The following is a 13,984-nucleotide window of genomic DNA, read 5'->3' as shown; positions in this document are numbered from 1 at the left end:
AAAGAAAATAATCAGCAACATAAAAATATAGATTGGCTGTTCCCTACCCCACTGTATCCTTAAAGGGGTACTCCATAAACATATACAGTGGTCCCTCAAGTTACAATATTAATTTGTTCCGGGACGACCATTGTATGTTGAAACCATTGTATGTTGAGACCATAACTCTATGGAAACCTGGTAATTGGTTCTAAAGGCACCAAAATGTCATCCAAAAATAGGAACAAGTGAGGAATAATGAAAAATAAGTTCATAGCAAATATAGATAAAAGCAAGTCCTTACATATTAAAATAAGAAATATATGCTGGGAGCTGTAATCACTGTCTCAGTGTTTCCCATGCATGGAGCCTCCAGCTGTTGCAAAACTACAACTCCCAGCATGCCCGGACAGCCAAAGGCTGTCCGGGCATGCTTGGAGTTGTAGTTTTGCAACAGCTGGGGGCACCCTGCTTGGGAAACACTGGAGCTTCTTCGGGGTCCTTTACAGTACACGCAGTGTCCTAAAAAAGTAACATGGAGACTGGTGTCTAGAGGAGCAGGTAACCCTGGCACAGGTAAAGTGTACAGAACATGTAATACCTCCCTGTACTGTAGGGGGCGCTACCAGACACCAGTCAGTGCATATGCTTCAGTAATACAGGTGTTTTACCAGTGAATGCCCATTCTTATGGGTCGGTTCTTCCAGTCATTGACACATTTCACAGATCTGGACTGTCTGTAGCATTGTATGTTGAGTCTGGTTTCAACTTACAATGGTCCAGAAAAGACCATTGTATGTTGAAACTATTGTATGTTGAGGCCATTGTAAGTTGAGGGATCACTGTACTGTATGGGAAATCATAAAGGAGATTTCCACCTTCATCAATATACTACTCTAATAACATCCATTCACAGAAATGTAACAACTCCCATTGTATGAATAACATCAATCTTCCAAATTGAAATTTAGACAAGTATCTTTATATATTTAAAAAAAAAAAAAAAAAAAAATTAAGAAGTTTAAAAGGGCAATGCATTGATTTGGGAAGGGAGGATTTTTTATTTATATAAATAGGCTGCCCCCCGCTGTGTCTGTAAAGGGGTACTCCAGTGGAAAAAATTTTTTCAAATTAATTAGTGACAAACAGTTGGACAGATTTGTAATTTACTTATTTTTAAAAATCTTAAAGGAGAACATCCGGGATAAGAAAACTTATCCCCTATCCTAAGGATAGGGGATAAGTTTCAGATCGCAGGGGGTCCGACCGCTGGGGCCCCCCGCGATCTCCCGTACGGGCCCCGACAGTCAGCGGCCAGGGGCTGTGTCCGACCACCGCATGACGCGGCAGCCGACACTCCCCCTCAATACATCTCTATGGGAGAGTCGGAGCGCTGCAATCAGCAGCCTCTGCCATAGAAATGTATTGAGGGGGCGTGTCGGACGCCACATCATGCGGTGGTCGAAATGAGCTATTTCGGCAAAGAGCTGAGAGCCCCGTACAGGAGATCACGGGGGGCCCCAGCTGTCGGACCCCCCGCGATCTGAAACTCATCCCCTATCCTTAGGATAGGGGATACGTTTTCTTATATTGGAGTACTCCTTTAACACTTTCAGTACTCATCAGTGCTGTACACTGCAGAGAAAGTTGTGTAGTTCTTTCCAGTCTGACCACAGTGCTCTCTGCTGCACCCTCTATCCGTGTTAGCAAACCTCTCCTCCTCTAGACAATGCCTATGAGGATTTGCCTTTACTCTGGACAGTTTCTGACAGGGACAGAGGTGGCAGCAGAGAGCACTGTGATCAGACTGGAAAGAACTACACAACTTTCTCTAAAGTATCCAGCAGCTAAGTACTGGAAGGCTACATTTTTTTATATAGAAGTAATTAACAGATCTGTTTAACTTTCTGGCACCAGTTGTTTTGAAAACATTTGTTTTTAACCTGAGTACCGCTTTAAGGTTTTTTCTTATGACTGCAGCCTTTTGTGTGCCTTTCCTCTAGAGGATTCTAAGGAGGAAAGGAGAAATGCCTGTCTGATACGTATTTCAATATAGTGTTTCTTGCACTTTTAGACAGTATTATAAATATATTTTTAGGAGGGAGATGCTTCTTTGTGGGTCAAGCAGCATCTCCTGACATATTGGGGGTAAATTTACTAAAACCATCAAATTGTTAGTGCAAATGTAGATGGATTTTAAATGCCTCAACTTTATCACTGGATCTGGAGGCTAATTCATAAATCTGGCATGCTGAAGGCTGTGTTGTCTAAGTTTGCACTGTTGAGTTTCAGTTTACACCAGCTATTAGGGAGCTTACTTCAGCTAACACATTAGCCATCCACTTAAGTAACAGTAATGGTAAGAAACAAAATTGTGGCATGTTATTTTCATGCATAATCTGGTCTTACAAGTCATGCTCCCTTTTTTTACCCATGTTGTGCCCTTTTTCTGGTAGACCATGTCGCATTGCCAAGTGATGGTGATGCATTTTTATGTTTTGTCGTTTTTTTAAAGTTTTGTGCATACAGCCAGCATAATGTTGCTCACTTGATGGGTACTAAAATTCATAGAATACATAGAAACCCGAAAACCCACCCCAACCCCCCACACTACTCACAAACAAAACCGAGCCAAGTCCATAGGCCATCCAATAAATAAGCAAAACATGACAGGAAAAGTGGTGCCCCAGGTATTAGGTAAAATATTAGTCAAAACAACCAGATGAACTAAAAAAAAACACATAGCAAAGTGGTACAGAACAATACATTAATGCAGTAATAGCCACGGCAGGTATTTAGAGATCATTTAACACACACAGCTCAAAAGTGCTTGGGCGATAATAGGTGAAATGTCTGTCAACTAACAGACCTCTGCTTCCCCACTGACCCCAAGAGAAAGAAAGTCCCCGCAAAGTCCGTCATAGTCCAGTCTGTAAGCTCGTACCCAGGGACCCCACATCATATTTAAATTACATATGGCCTTATGTTTTTCCCCACTCAAAGCGAACAAATCATCAAAGCTGACAAATAATCCACGGTAGGAGAACTTGATCCTATCCAGTATTGAAAATAGTTTTCTTGCCTAATATAGTATAGGAAGCGCACACATTTCAATACCAGAGTGCTCCTTCCCACATCTTATAAGACCCAACAAGCAAGTTTTAGATAATGCACATTCATACAGTATGTGCATCATCACTTCCCTCCTATAAGGAGGGCATTCCCATACTATTTACACCAAATGGGCACCCAGCTGACCACACCGCAGACAAGCAGTTGGAGTCAGGTTGGAGACAAACCCTATGCAAGAGCACCGGTGTTTATACACTCTGTGTACAAGGAACAGCGGTGACAAACTATTAGCTTTAGAACAAGATAAATATGGGGTATGTGACAAGACAGTAGACTACTTCTCATTTGACAAAAGTGCCAGATCAGCCTCCTATTTACTGCAAACCAAGAAAACATAGTACCGTATATACTCGAGTATAAGCCGACCCGAGTATAAGCAGAGACCCCTAATTTCAACCCAAAATCCCAGGAAAAGTTATTGACTCGAGTATAAGCCTAGGGTGGGAAATACATCATCCCCCCCTGTCATCATCCAGACCCGTCATTAACATCCTCATCATCATAACCGCCTGTCATCATCCAGACCCTCATCATCATCACCTGTCATCATCCCCTTGTCATCATCCCACACATCCCCCCTTCATCATCCCCTTGTCATCATCCCACACATCCCCCCTTCATCATCCCCTTGTCATCATCCCCACCCCCCTTCATCATCCCCTTGTAATCATCCCACACCCCCCCCCTTCATCATCCCCTTGTCATCATCCCCACCCCCCTTCATCATCCCACACCCCCCTTCATCATCATCATCATCTTATCATCCCACACCCCCCCTTCATCATCCTCTTGTCATCATCCCACACCCCCCCTTCATCATCCTCATGTCATCATCCGCCCTCAGTGGTCTTCAACCTGCGGACCTCCAGAGGTTTCAAAACTACAACTCCCAGCAAGCCCGGGCAGCCATCAGCTGTCCGGGCTTGGTGGGAGTTGTAGTTTTGAAACCTGCGGAGGTCCGCAGGTTGAAGATCACTGCGGCCTTCGACATCATCCAGCCCCGTCTCACGCCCCTTTAGTTCTATACAGTACTCACCTCCGCTCGGCGCTGGTCCGGTGCTGCAGGACTGTCCAGGGAGGAGGTGGTCCGGTGGGATAGTGTTTCCGGGCTGCTATCTTCACCGGGGAGGCCTCTTCTCCGCGCTGCTGGCCCGGAATAGAGGCGTTGCCTTGACAATGACGCAGAAGTACGTTGGCAATGAACGTACCTCTGCGTCGTTGTCAAGGCAACGTGACTATTCTGGGGCCGGGCCCGAAGCGCTTAGAAGAGGCCTCCCCGGTTAAGATAGCAGCCCGGAACCACTATCCCACCGGACCACCTCCTCTCCGGACAGTCCTGCAGCACCGGACCAGCGCCGAGCGGAGGTGAGTACTGTACAGAACTAAAGGGGGGTGAGAGGGGGCTGGATGATGTCGAAGGCCGCAGTGGTCTTCAACCTGCGGACCTCCGGAGGTTTCAAAACTACAACTCCCAGCAAGCCGGACAGCCGATGGCTGCCCGGGCTTGCTGGGAGTTGTAGTTTTGAAACCTCTGGAGGTCCGCAGGTTGAAGACCACTGCGGGTGGAGAGTTCACTCAAGTATAAGCCGAGGGGGGTGTTTTCAGCACGAAAAATCGTGCTGAAAAACTTTGCTTATACTCGAGTATATACGGTAAGAATGTAAAAGGTCTTTACAGAGCAATGATATAATAGCAGTGTATGATAAGGAGTCTACAGATTCTGGTCTAGCGTTACAATAATTCTCCAGCGATCTCAACGTACCCTGCGCCTCATTAATGTGATGAAGTTGCAGAAAACTTTAATAAAGAAAAAAGAAAAGGAAAACAAAGCTCATAAGTCATGAGCTATTCTTTTGTCGGTAGGGGTGTCAGGAGTTGATCCCACAGCTGATTTAACATTGATGGCCTTTTTTTGGGGGGGGGGGGGGGTCGGGGGGGAGGGATACCATCAATTGGACAACTTACCGTATTTAAATAATTCTATGTATATGTAGTCTCTGTACAAAAATATATTCTAAGCTTTTAATCTAAGCTTCAAAGAGGCATTATGCATGTTTGATTTTAATATGTCCATTTCTTGGGCTAGTTGTAAAAATACTTTTTTTTGAGCCATCACTCAGTTTAAAACAATTCAACCTGAAATTTGTTAGACTTGGAGGGTCTCTCTTCCTCTGCATTTTTATCTATGAATGTCCATATAACACATAAGAATTGTTTAAAACGGAGTGCTGGCTGTTTTTTAAAAAAAAAATTTATATACGTTGTTTGAGTATTGTCATGCACTTGCTTTAAAAGTGAGCTGGTAACTTCTTTTCTCTTTATTACGAATTCTTGGGCTAAGCTGCTGGATACTAGTCATTCCCAGAGGTGTCCAGTAGTGCCATTTTTCCATTTATAGATATTAACATGTTATCTTAGCTGAGCATGTAGATTTACAGGAAGGGAATATACAGGAGGAATAACTGTTGACTGAACTGTTGTTTGGCTTACACTCGTGTATGGGCAGTTTAACACCTAAAATAAAAATGTTGTTTGGTTCAGGACTGATTAGTGTCTTCTACATGCCCTGCGTAGAATTTTATCTACTGCCTTATGGAAAAGATAGCCATCAATATTAGTTCATTGGGGTCTGATTTTAAGCACCCTTGCAGATTAGCAGTTTGAAGGCACCACAGTGCTTGTTTGTTCTGTAGCCATTACCTTGTTTACTAACACTCATACCTACATTACCATGCCTTTATTACCAGTGGTGCATTGTATTACAGCATTGCCCTTTTCAAAACCAGTGCTTCTGTCGCTTAATTTACTGCAGACATAGTGCTGCTAGCCGGGCTTACTGTCCCTATTCAATAAAAATGTTAACCCCTTAACGACTTTGGATGTTATTGTACGTCCTGGTGCGGTGGTACTTAATGCACCAAGACTTAAATTTACATCATATGCATGACTCTAGCACCGGATCGGTGCTAAAATTATGTACGGCGAGTTGCGGCTGCTATCAACAGCCAGGGACCTGCTGGTAAGTGATTGTGCGGATGTTTGCCATTAACCCCTTAGATGCCGTGCTCAATACTGATCACAGCATCTGCGGCAGTGCAGCACTTTGAACCAGTGATCGGATTGCCCGCGGCACTACAGCGGGGATCCGATCCCCCAAGATGGAGGGCGGAGGTCTCCTCACCTGCATCCTGCCGACATCCTGGTGTCTTTTGCTCTGGTCTGCAGTCTAGCAGACAAGAGCAGTAAAAAGCTGATAATACTTTTCAGTGCTATGCCTATGCATAGCACTGAATTTGTGATTGCTATAAATAGTCTCCTATGGGGACTATATAAGTGTAATAAAAGCAGAAATAAAAAGTTTTAAAAAATGGAAATAAGCCCCTCACCAATAAAATAAATATCCCCCCCCCCCTTTTCCTTTTTTACAAAAAAAGTGTGAAAAAAAAATAAATGAACATATCTGGTATCGCTGGTTGTGTAAGTGTTCGAACTATTAAAATGTTAATGATCCTGTATGGGGAATGGCTTAAAAATAAAAAAGGTCAGAAATTGCTGCATTTTAGTTACATCACATCCCAGAAAAAATGTATAAAAAGTGAGCAAAAACTACTAAAAAGTGATACAAAAAGTAGTACCAATAAAACCTACAGATCATGGCACAAAAAAATTAGGCAAGTATAGTTCAGAAATCCAGCTCGCTCCACCAATGCGCCCCCGACACGGATCCGCACCCAGCCCGGTGCACATGGATTCAAACAAGAAGAAAGGGTGATCCAGCGTGGGTCAATAGAAATCCAGACTTTATTGGAACTCACAGTAATTCACTTTGGGCACCAGTGCACCGAAGGGTCTGAATTTAAAGAGAGAATTGCTGTTCCATTATTAGCGCCGCAGTCACACACACACGTTTGTTCCACTTTCACAGCGGACTATAACTGGTGTACATTCATCACCATGTTATTTTCCTGTGTTGCACAAGCCATTTGTGCAAAATTGCATATTAGTGTATTGTTTTAGCTTCTTGTACTTTTACTAACATTTTGTCTATGTTTTGTATTAGTATCCTCCTCTGCACCGTTGTCAGCGGTCCAAGTGTAGTTCAATTGGTGGTTAACTCTCCACCCACTACCTGGTCGGTATTTAACTGACACCTGTGCAGATGGATGACATCACTGACGAAGGGCGCATGCGCCTGAAACGCGTCTGATCTGCTGGTTGCTTTTACTGCTTTTACTGTGAGTTCCAATAAAGTCTGGATTTCTATTGACCCACGCTGGATCACCCTTTCTTCTTGTTTGAACACAAAAAAATTAGCCCTCATACAGCCCCATATACGGAAAAATGAAAGCTATAGGGGTCATAATAGGGTGAACTAAAACATACAAATTTTGTTTAAAAAAAAGTTTGAGATTTTTTTTAAAGGGGTACTCCGCCCCTAGACATCTTATCCCCTATCCAAAGGATAGGGGATAAGATGTCAGATCGCCGGGGTCGCGCTACTGGGGACCCCGGGGATCGCTGCTGCAGCACCCCGCTATCATTACTGCGCAGAGCGAGATCGCTCTGCACGTAATGACGGGCAATACAGGGGCCGGAGCATCGTTACGTCACGGCTCCGCCCCTCGTGACATCACGGCCCGCCCCCTGTCAATACAAGTCTATGGGAGGGGGCGTGGCAGCCGTCACGCCCCCTTCCATAGACTTGCATTAAGGGGACGGGCTGTGATGTCATGAGGGGCGGAGCCATGACGTCACGCTGCTCCGGCACCTGTATCGCCCGTCATTACACAGAGCGAACTCGCTCTGCGCAGTAATGATGGCGAGGTGCCGCAGCGGCGATCCCCGGGGTCCCCAGAAGCGGGACCGCGGTGATCTAACATCTTATCCTTTGGATAGGGGATAAGATGCCATGGGCAGAGTACCCCTTTAATTGGGACAATAATAAAGTGTGTTAACATGGGTGTCATTTTAATCGTATTGACCCACAGAATATAGAGAACGTGTCATTTTTAATGTAATGTGCACTGTGTAAAAACAAAACCCTCTAAAATTTGCAAACATGCGGTTTCTTATTAATTTCTCCACAAAATAATTTTAGGTTGTATTTTTTATGGTAAAATAAAAAGTGTCATTACTCAGAACAATTGGTCATGAAAAAAAACAAGCCCTCATATGGGTCTGTGCATGGAAAAATCTAAAAGTTATAGATTTTAGAAGAGTAGAAAAAAACAAAAACGTAAAAATGAAGTCTAAATGGGCTTAGTCCTTAAAGGATAGGGGAGAAGATGTCAGATCGCCGTGGTCCCACTGCTGGGGAGCCTGGGATCCCCGCAGCGGCACCGCGCTCTCATTACAGCACAGAGCGAGTTCGCTCTGTGCGTAATGACGGGCGATACGGGGGACGGAGCAGCGTGACGTCATGTATCCGCCCCTCGTGACATCATGGCCCGTCCCCGTAATGCAAGTCTATGGGAGGGGGCGTGACGACCGCCACGCCCCCTCCCATAGACTTGTATTGAAAGGGGCGGGCCATTACGTCACGAGGGGCGGAGCCGTGACGTAAAGATGCTCTGGCCCCTGTACTGCCCGTCATTACGTGCAGAGCGAACTCGCTCTGTGCTGTAATGATAGCGCAGTGTCGCAGCGGGGATCCCGGGGATCCCCAGCAGCGGCACCACGGCGATCTGACATCTTCTCCCCTATCCTTTGATAAGGGATAAGATGTCTAGGGGCGGAGTACCTCTTTAAGGGGTTAAAATTATCTTCAAGTGTCAGATGTTTGGCCAGGAGTCTGCAATGCGCCTCTCTTCTGATGACATGCCTGCTGATTATCTAATTCTGGTTCTAACTTACTGTGTGTGTAACGCACTGGCAATAGTTTCAGAACCTGTGTGTATATGAACCAGTGGAGCGGCATGACAGCAGGAGGAGAGACATTGTGGCCCTGGGACACTTTACAAAATAAAGCCACCAAATACACAGAGAGAGGTTTTCCTTGCATGGGGACACCATTTGTAAATGAAGTGACAGATGAACTTTAAGATTGGAGACTGCACAGAATTGTAATGGGGGCCATAGGTTTATGGACCCCTTGTTTACAGTATAGACTTGTCATTGAATCATTTACTTTCCATCTGATTGCCAAACAAATGAAATCACTTGCTTTTTCCCCTTTTTGTTTTCAAGGGATTCAGCAATTTCCAGTAATAAAACTCCACATAATAGCTCTATTAATCATATTGAAAGTGTCCTTCAACAGCTGGATGAAGCTCAATCTCAAATGGAGGAGCTTTTCCAAGAAAGAAAAGTAAAACTTGAACTCTTCCTACAGCTGCGGATTTTTGAAAGAGATGCAATTGATGTAAGTTTTCTTTCTTTTCCTCTTAATGGCATCTCTGCTCAGATTTTATAGCTTTCTGTATAGATGACAGGATGTGTGAATGGGAACCGTGGTGGAGCTGTAGGAAAACATGTTTTGGACAATTTATCCAGGAAGTGCTGTTAACAAGAATTGTCTTTTATATAAGGTAGTTTATTCTGAACATAGGCGAGCAATTCTTGGTAGAAACAGCTGGTATGTATTAGTTAAAGAATATTTGAAATATGTTGCTATTGTCTGTATTGCTATTTCGAGACACATTTTCATACACATACTTTGCAAAAAGAGTTGTTGTCAACATCACATAACTGTACGTCTGGGTTCACACACAGTAGACAAATTGATCAAATAAATTAAAAACACCCTATGGAGGAGGAGTTACATAGTTCTTAAAGGGGTACTCCGGTGGAAAACTTTTTATTTATTTATTTATTTATTTTTTAAACTGGTGCCAGAAAGTTAAACAGATTTGTAAATTATACAAAAGAGTGGGTGGTGCAGCTCACAATTATATACTGACCGAGGTAAGGTAGGCTAAAAAAAAAACACCTATACCCTAGATGTATAAGGAAGATTTGTAGATTACTTTTATTAAAAAAATCTTAATCCTTCCAGTACTTATTAGCTGCTGAATACTACAGAGGAAATCCTTTTCTTTTTGGAACACAGTGCTCTCTGCTGACATCTCTGTCCATTTTAGGAACTGTCCAAAGCAGCATATGTTTGCTATGGGGAATTTCTCCTACTCTGGACAGTTCTTAAAATGGACAAAGATGTCAGCAGAGAGCACTGTGCTCGTGTAATGTCAAAAGAAAAAAGAAAATAATTTCCTCTGTAGTATTCAGCAGCTAATAAGTACTGGAAGGATTAAGATTTTTTATTAGAAGTAATTTACAAATCTGTTTTAACTTTCTGGCACCAAAAAAATAAAAAAATTCCACTGGAGTACCCCTTTAAAGCGCAAATATCATATTTTGGACCCCCCCCAGACCACTATAACGGTGTTCCAGATGATTATAAGGTGACTGCAGCCATTTATTGCGGTTTGTTCTTCTTTCCTTACTAATTAAAACCTTTTATCCAAAAATCAGGCACATTCTGATATGCGCGGCTTGGGGTTTGCCAAGCCCCGCCGCCGCCAAGCCTATCCTGCCTTCCAGCACTGGGACCGCTGTGTCTTACTACACAGTGCATCCACAACGCATGCGGCCGTCCAGTCAGCTCTATTGTGCGCGTGCCGCCAAATCCTGAGTTGACAGAGCAAGCGCTCGCTCCTGACTTCTATGTACTCAGTGCGCATGTGCTGTAATTAGAGGCAAAACAACCCCAAAACATCATTGAACCTCCACCATAGTAGAATCCTCCTGGGTCTCTTGTCGACGGATAGTTCGCACTTACACTGATGTCCGAATTATAGACAGACACAATGGCCCTGATTTAGCCCGATCAGCATAGAGGACAATGGGGGGCCCTTACCTGCCTCCTTGCCATCCGATCTCTTCTGCGATGCTCCCGCCAGGCTCCAACAGGCTGGGGCACTCGAGCGCAGATAACACATATCAGTGCTCTGCTATGGCATAGCATTGAACAGTGTATGCAATCATAAGATTGCATTTAGTAGTCCCATATGGGGACTAAAAAATTGTGTAAAAAAAGTTAATAAATGTGAATTAACCCCATCCCTAATAAACGTTTGAATCACCCCCCTTTTCCCATTACAAAAATATAACATTAATTAAACCACACTGTCAACAGCGTATACGTAAAACAGTTCCAAAATTGCATATTTTTTGGTCATTTTGAATACCCTAAAAAATTTATAAATATTGATCAAAAAGTCCCATCAAAACAAAAATGGTACTGATAAAAACTAGAGACCATGGTGCAAAAACTTTGCTCTCATAAAGCCCCGTATGCGTAAAAATTAAAAAGTTATAGGGGTCAATTTTTAGCATACTAAATTTGATGCATGTAGCTTTTTTTTTAGTAGTAAAATTAAATGAAACCTACATAAATTGAATATCCTTGTAACCGTATGGACCTACAGACTAAATATAAGGTATTTTTACCGAAAAGAGCACTGCGTAGAAACAGAAGCTGCTATAAATTACAAAATGGCATTTTGTTTTTCAATTTTGTCCCACACTTTTTTTTTTTTGGGAAATGACTGATGTCATTAAAAAGTAAAATTGATAGCACATAAAACAAGCCCTCATATTGGTCTGTAGGTGGAGAACTGAAAGCGTCCTAAAAACTAGTCCTTAGAATGTGTGGTTAAATGCCATCTGGACCTGGTGATGTATTAAATGTATTTGTAGTTATGTATTTTCCTGATTTCCCATCAATAACTTCTCGTTCATTTATTTTTAAAGGGCCAACACTTTAATTTTTAATCCTTTTAACTATTAACCTTTTAAGGACCCATGACGTATGCATATGTCATCACACCCTGGGTCTTAAGGACCCATGACGTATGCATATGTCATGGTCTTTTCCTGGTCTCCGCCGCTCACCCGGCAGAGATGGGAAGCGGATCCCTGCTGAAATCCTTCAGCAGGGATCCAGGGCAAACGCCGAGGGGGGCCATGTAGGCCCCCCATGTAGGCGATCGCCGCAAATCGCAAGGGAAATCGCCCTTGCGATCTGCTGCGATACCGGGCTGATCGGGTCTCTGGGACTCGACCGCCCGGTAATTTTGCATGATCCCGGCTGTCACAGACAGCCAGGACCATGCTGAAGTATAGGAGCGAGGTGGCAAGCCTGCCACCTCCTCCGATCCCCCTGCGATTCTTCGGTTAGTTAACCGACCAATCGCAGGGGTGGGGGTGGGGGTTACTTCCTCCCGCCCTGCCCGGCTCCTGGAAGTCCGGAGAGGACGGGAGGAAGACCGGAGGACGCGACGGGGGAGTGTTGGGGACCGGCCCCGGTACTTACCCCGTCCCTGAAGACCCGGATCCCGGCGGCGGAGACGGCGGCGGCGGCGACAGGTGAGTGGATCTTCAGCCGCGGTCGGGCCCTTTACAGCAAAGCACGTCGCCGTGAAGCGACATGCATTGCTGTAATGGGACCCTGTACACTACAACTCCCAGCATGCCCAGACAGTCCTTGGCGTCTGGGCATGCTGGGAGTTGCAGTTTTGCAACATCTGGAGGTCCACAGTTTGGAGACCACTGTGCCCTTCCAGATGTTGCAAAAGTACACATCCTCAGCATGCCCTTACTGTCCAGGCATGCTGGGAGTTGTAGTTCTGTAACATCTGGCCCTTCAGATGTTGCAGAACTACAACTCCCAGCATGCCTGGACAGTTTTGGCATACTGGGAGTTGTAGTTTTGCAACATCTGGAAGGGTACAGATTGGGAACCACTGTATTAGTGGTCTGCAAACTGTAGTCCTCCAGATGTTGCAAACTACAACTCCAAGCATGCTGGGAGTTGTAGTTCGGCAACATCTGGCTCTAAAGATGTTGCCAAACTACTACTTCCAGCATACCTGAGAATGTTTGGGAGTTGTGGTTTTGCAACAACAGGAGGCACACTGGTTGGGAAACATTGTCTGTTTCCTAACTCTGTTTTTCCCAACCCGTGTGCCTCCAGCTGTTGCAAAACTATAACTACCAGCATGCACTGATAGACTGTGCATGCTGGGAGTTGTAGTTTTGCAACAGCTGGAGGTCCCCCCCCCCCCCCCCCCCCCTGTGAATGTACAGGGTACATTCACATGGGCAGGGGCTAACAGCGAGTATCAGGCTGCAAGTTTGCGATGCAGCAAATTTTGCGCGGCAGCTCAAACTCGCAGCGGGAAGCTCGCTGTAACCCCCCGCCCGTGTGACTGTACCCTAAAAACACTACACTACATTACACTAACACAAAATAAAATAAAAAGTAAAAAACACTACATATACACATACCCCTACACAGCCCCCCTCCCCAATAAAAAAAAAAACGTCTGGTACGCCACTGTTTTCAAAATGGAGCCTCCAGCTGTTGCAAAACAACAACTCCCAGTATTGCCGGACAGCCGTCGACTGTCCAAGCATGCTGGGAGTTTTGCAACAGCTGGAGGCACCCTGTTTGGGAATCACTGGCGTAGAATACCCCTATGTCCACCCCTATGCAAATCCCTAATTCAGGCCTCAAATGCGCACAGCGCTCTCACTTTGGAGCCCTGTCGTATTTCAAGGCAACAGTTTAGGGCCACATATGGGGTATCGCCGTACTCGGGAGAAATTGCCTTACAAATTTTGGGGGGCTTTTTCTTCTTTCACCCCTTATGAAAAGGTGAAGTTGGGGTCTACACCAGCATGTTAGTGTAAAAAAATAAATTTTTTACACTAACATGCTGGTGTTGCCCTATACTTTTCATTTTGACAAGAGGTAAAAGGGAAAAAAGCCCCCCAAAATTTGTAATGCAATTTCTCCCGACTACGGAGATACCCCATATGTGGGCGCAAAGTGCTCTGGGGGCGCACATCAAGGCCCAGAAGGGAGAGTGCG

At 44.6% G+C, this 13,984-nt stretch overlaps 1 protein-coding gene across 4 annotated transcripts in view; it reads left to right on the top strand.

The window, feature by feature from the left end:
• The window catches only part of TRIO (trio Rho guanine nucleotide exchange factor), a 748,009-nt gene that overhangs the window by 205,253 nt on the left and 528,772 nt on the right, over positions 1 to 13,984 (top strand). For all 4 annotated transcript variants that reach the window (XM_056520137.1, XM_056520140.1, XM_056520138.1 and 1 more), the window contains exon 13: positions 9,298 to 9,472. In XM_056520137.1, the coding sequence (XP_056376112.1) occupies positions 9,298 to 9,472 (175 nt within the window). The remainder of the gene's footprint in view (positions 1 to 9,297; positions 9,473 to 13,984) is intronic.

Source organism: Hyla sarda, chromosome 5 (genome assembly GCF_029499605.1).
Source record: "Hyla sarda isolate aHylSar1 chromosome 5, aHylSar1.hap1, whole genome shotgun sequence".
Lineage (NCBI taxonomy): Eukaryota > Metazoa > Chordata > Amphibia > Anura > Hylidae > Hyla > Hyla sarda.
The sequence above is the reverse complement of the archived record's forward strand: the minus strand, read 5'-3'. Positions and strand labels throughout refer to the sequence as shown.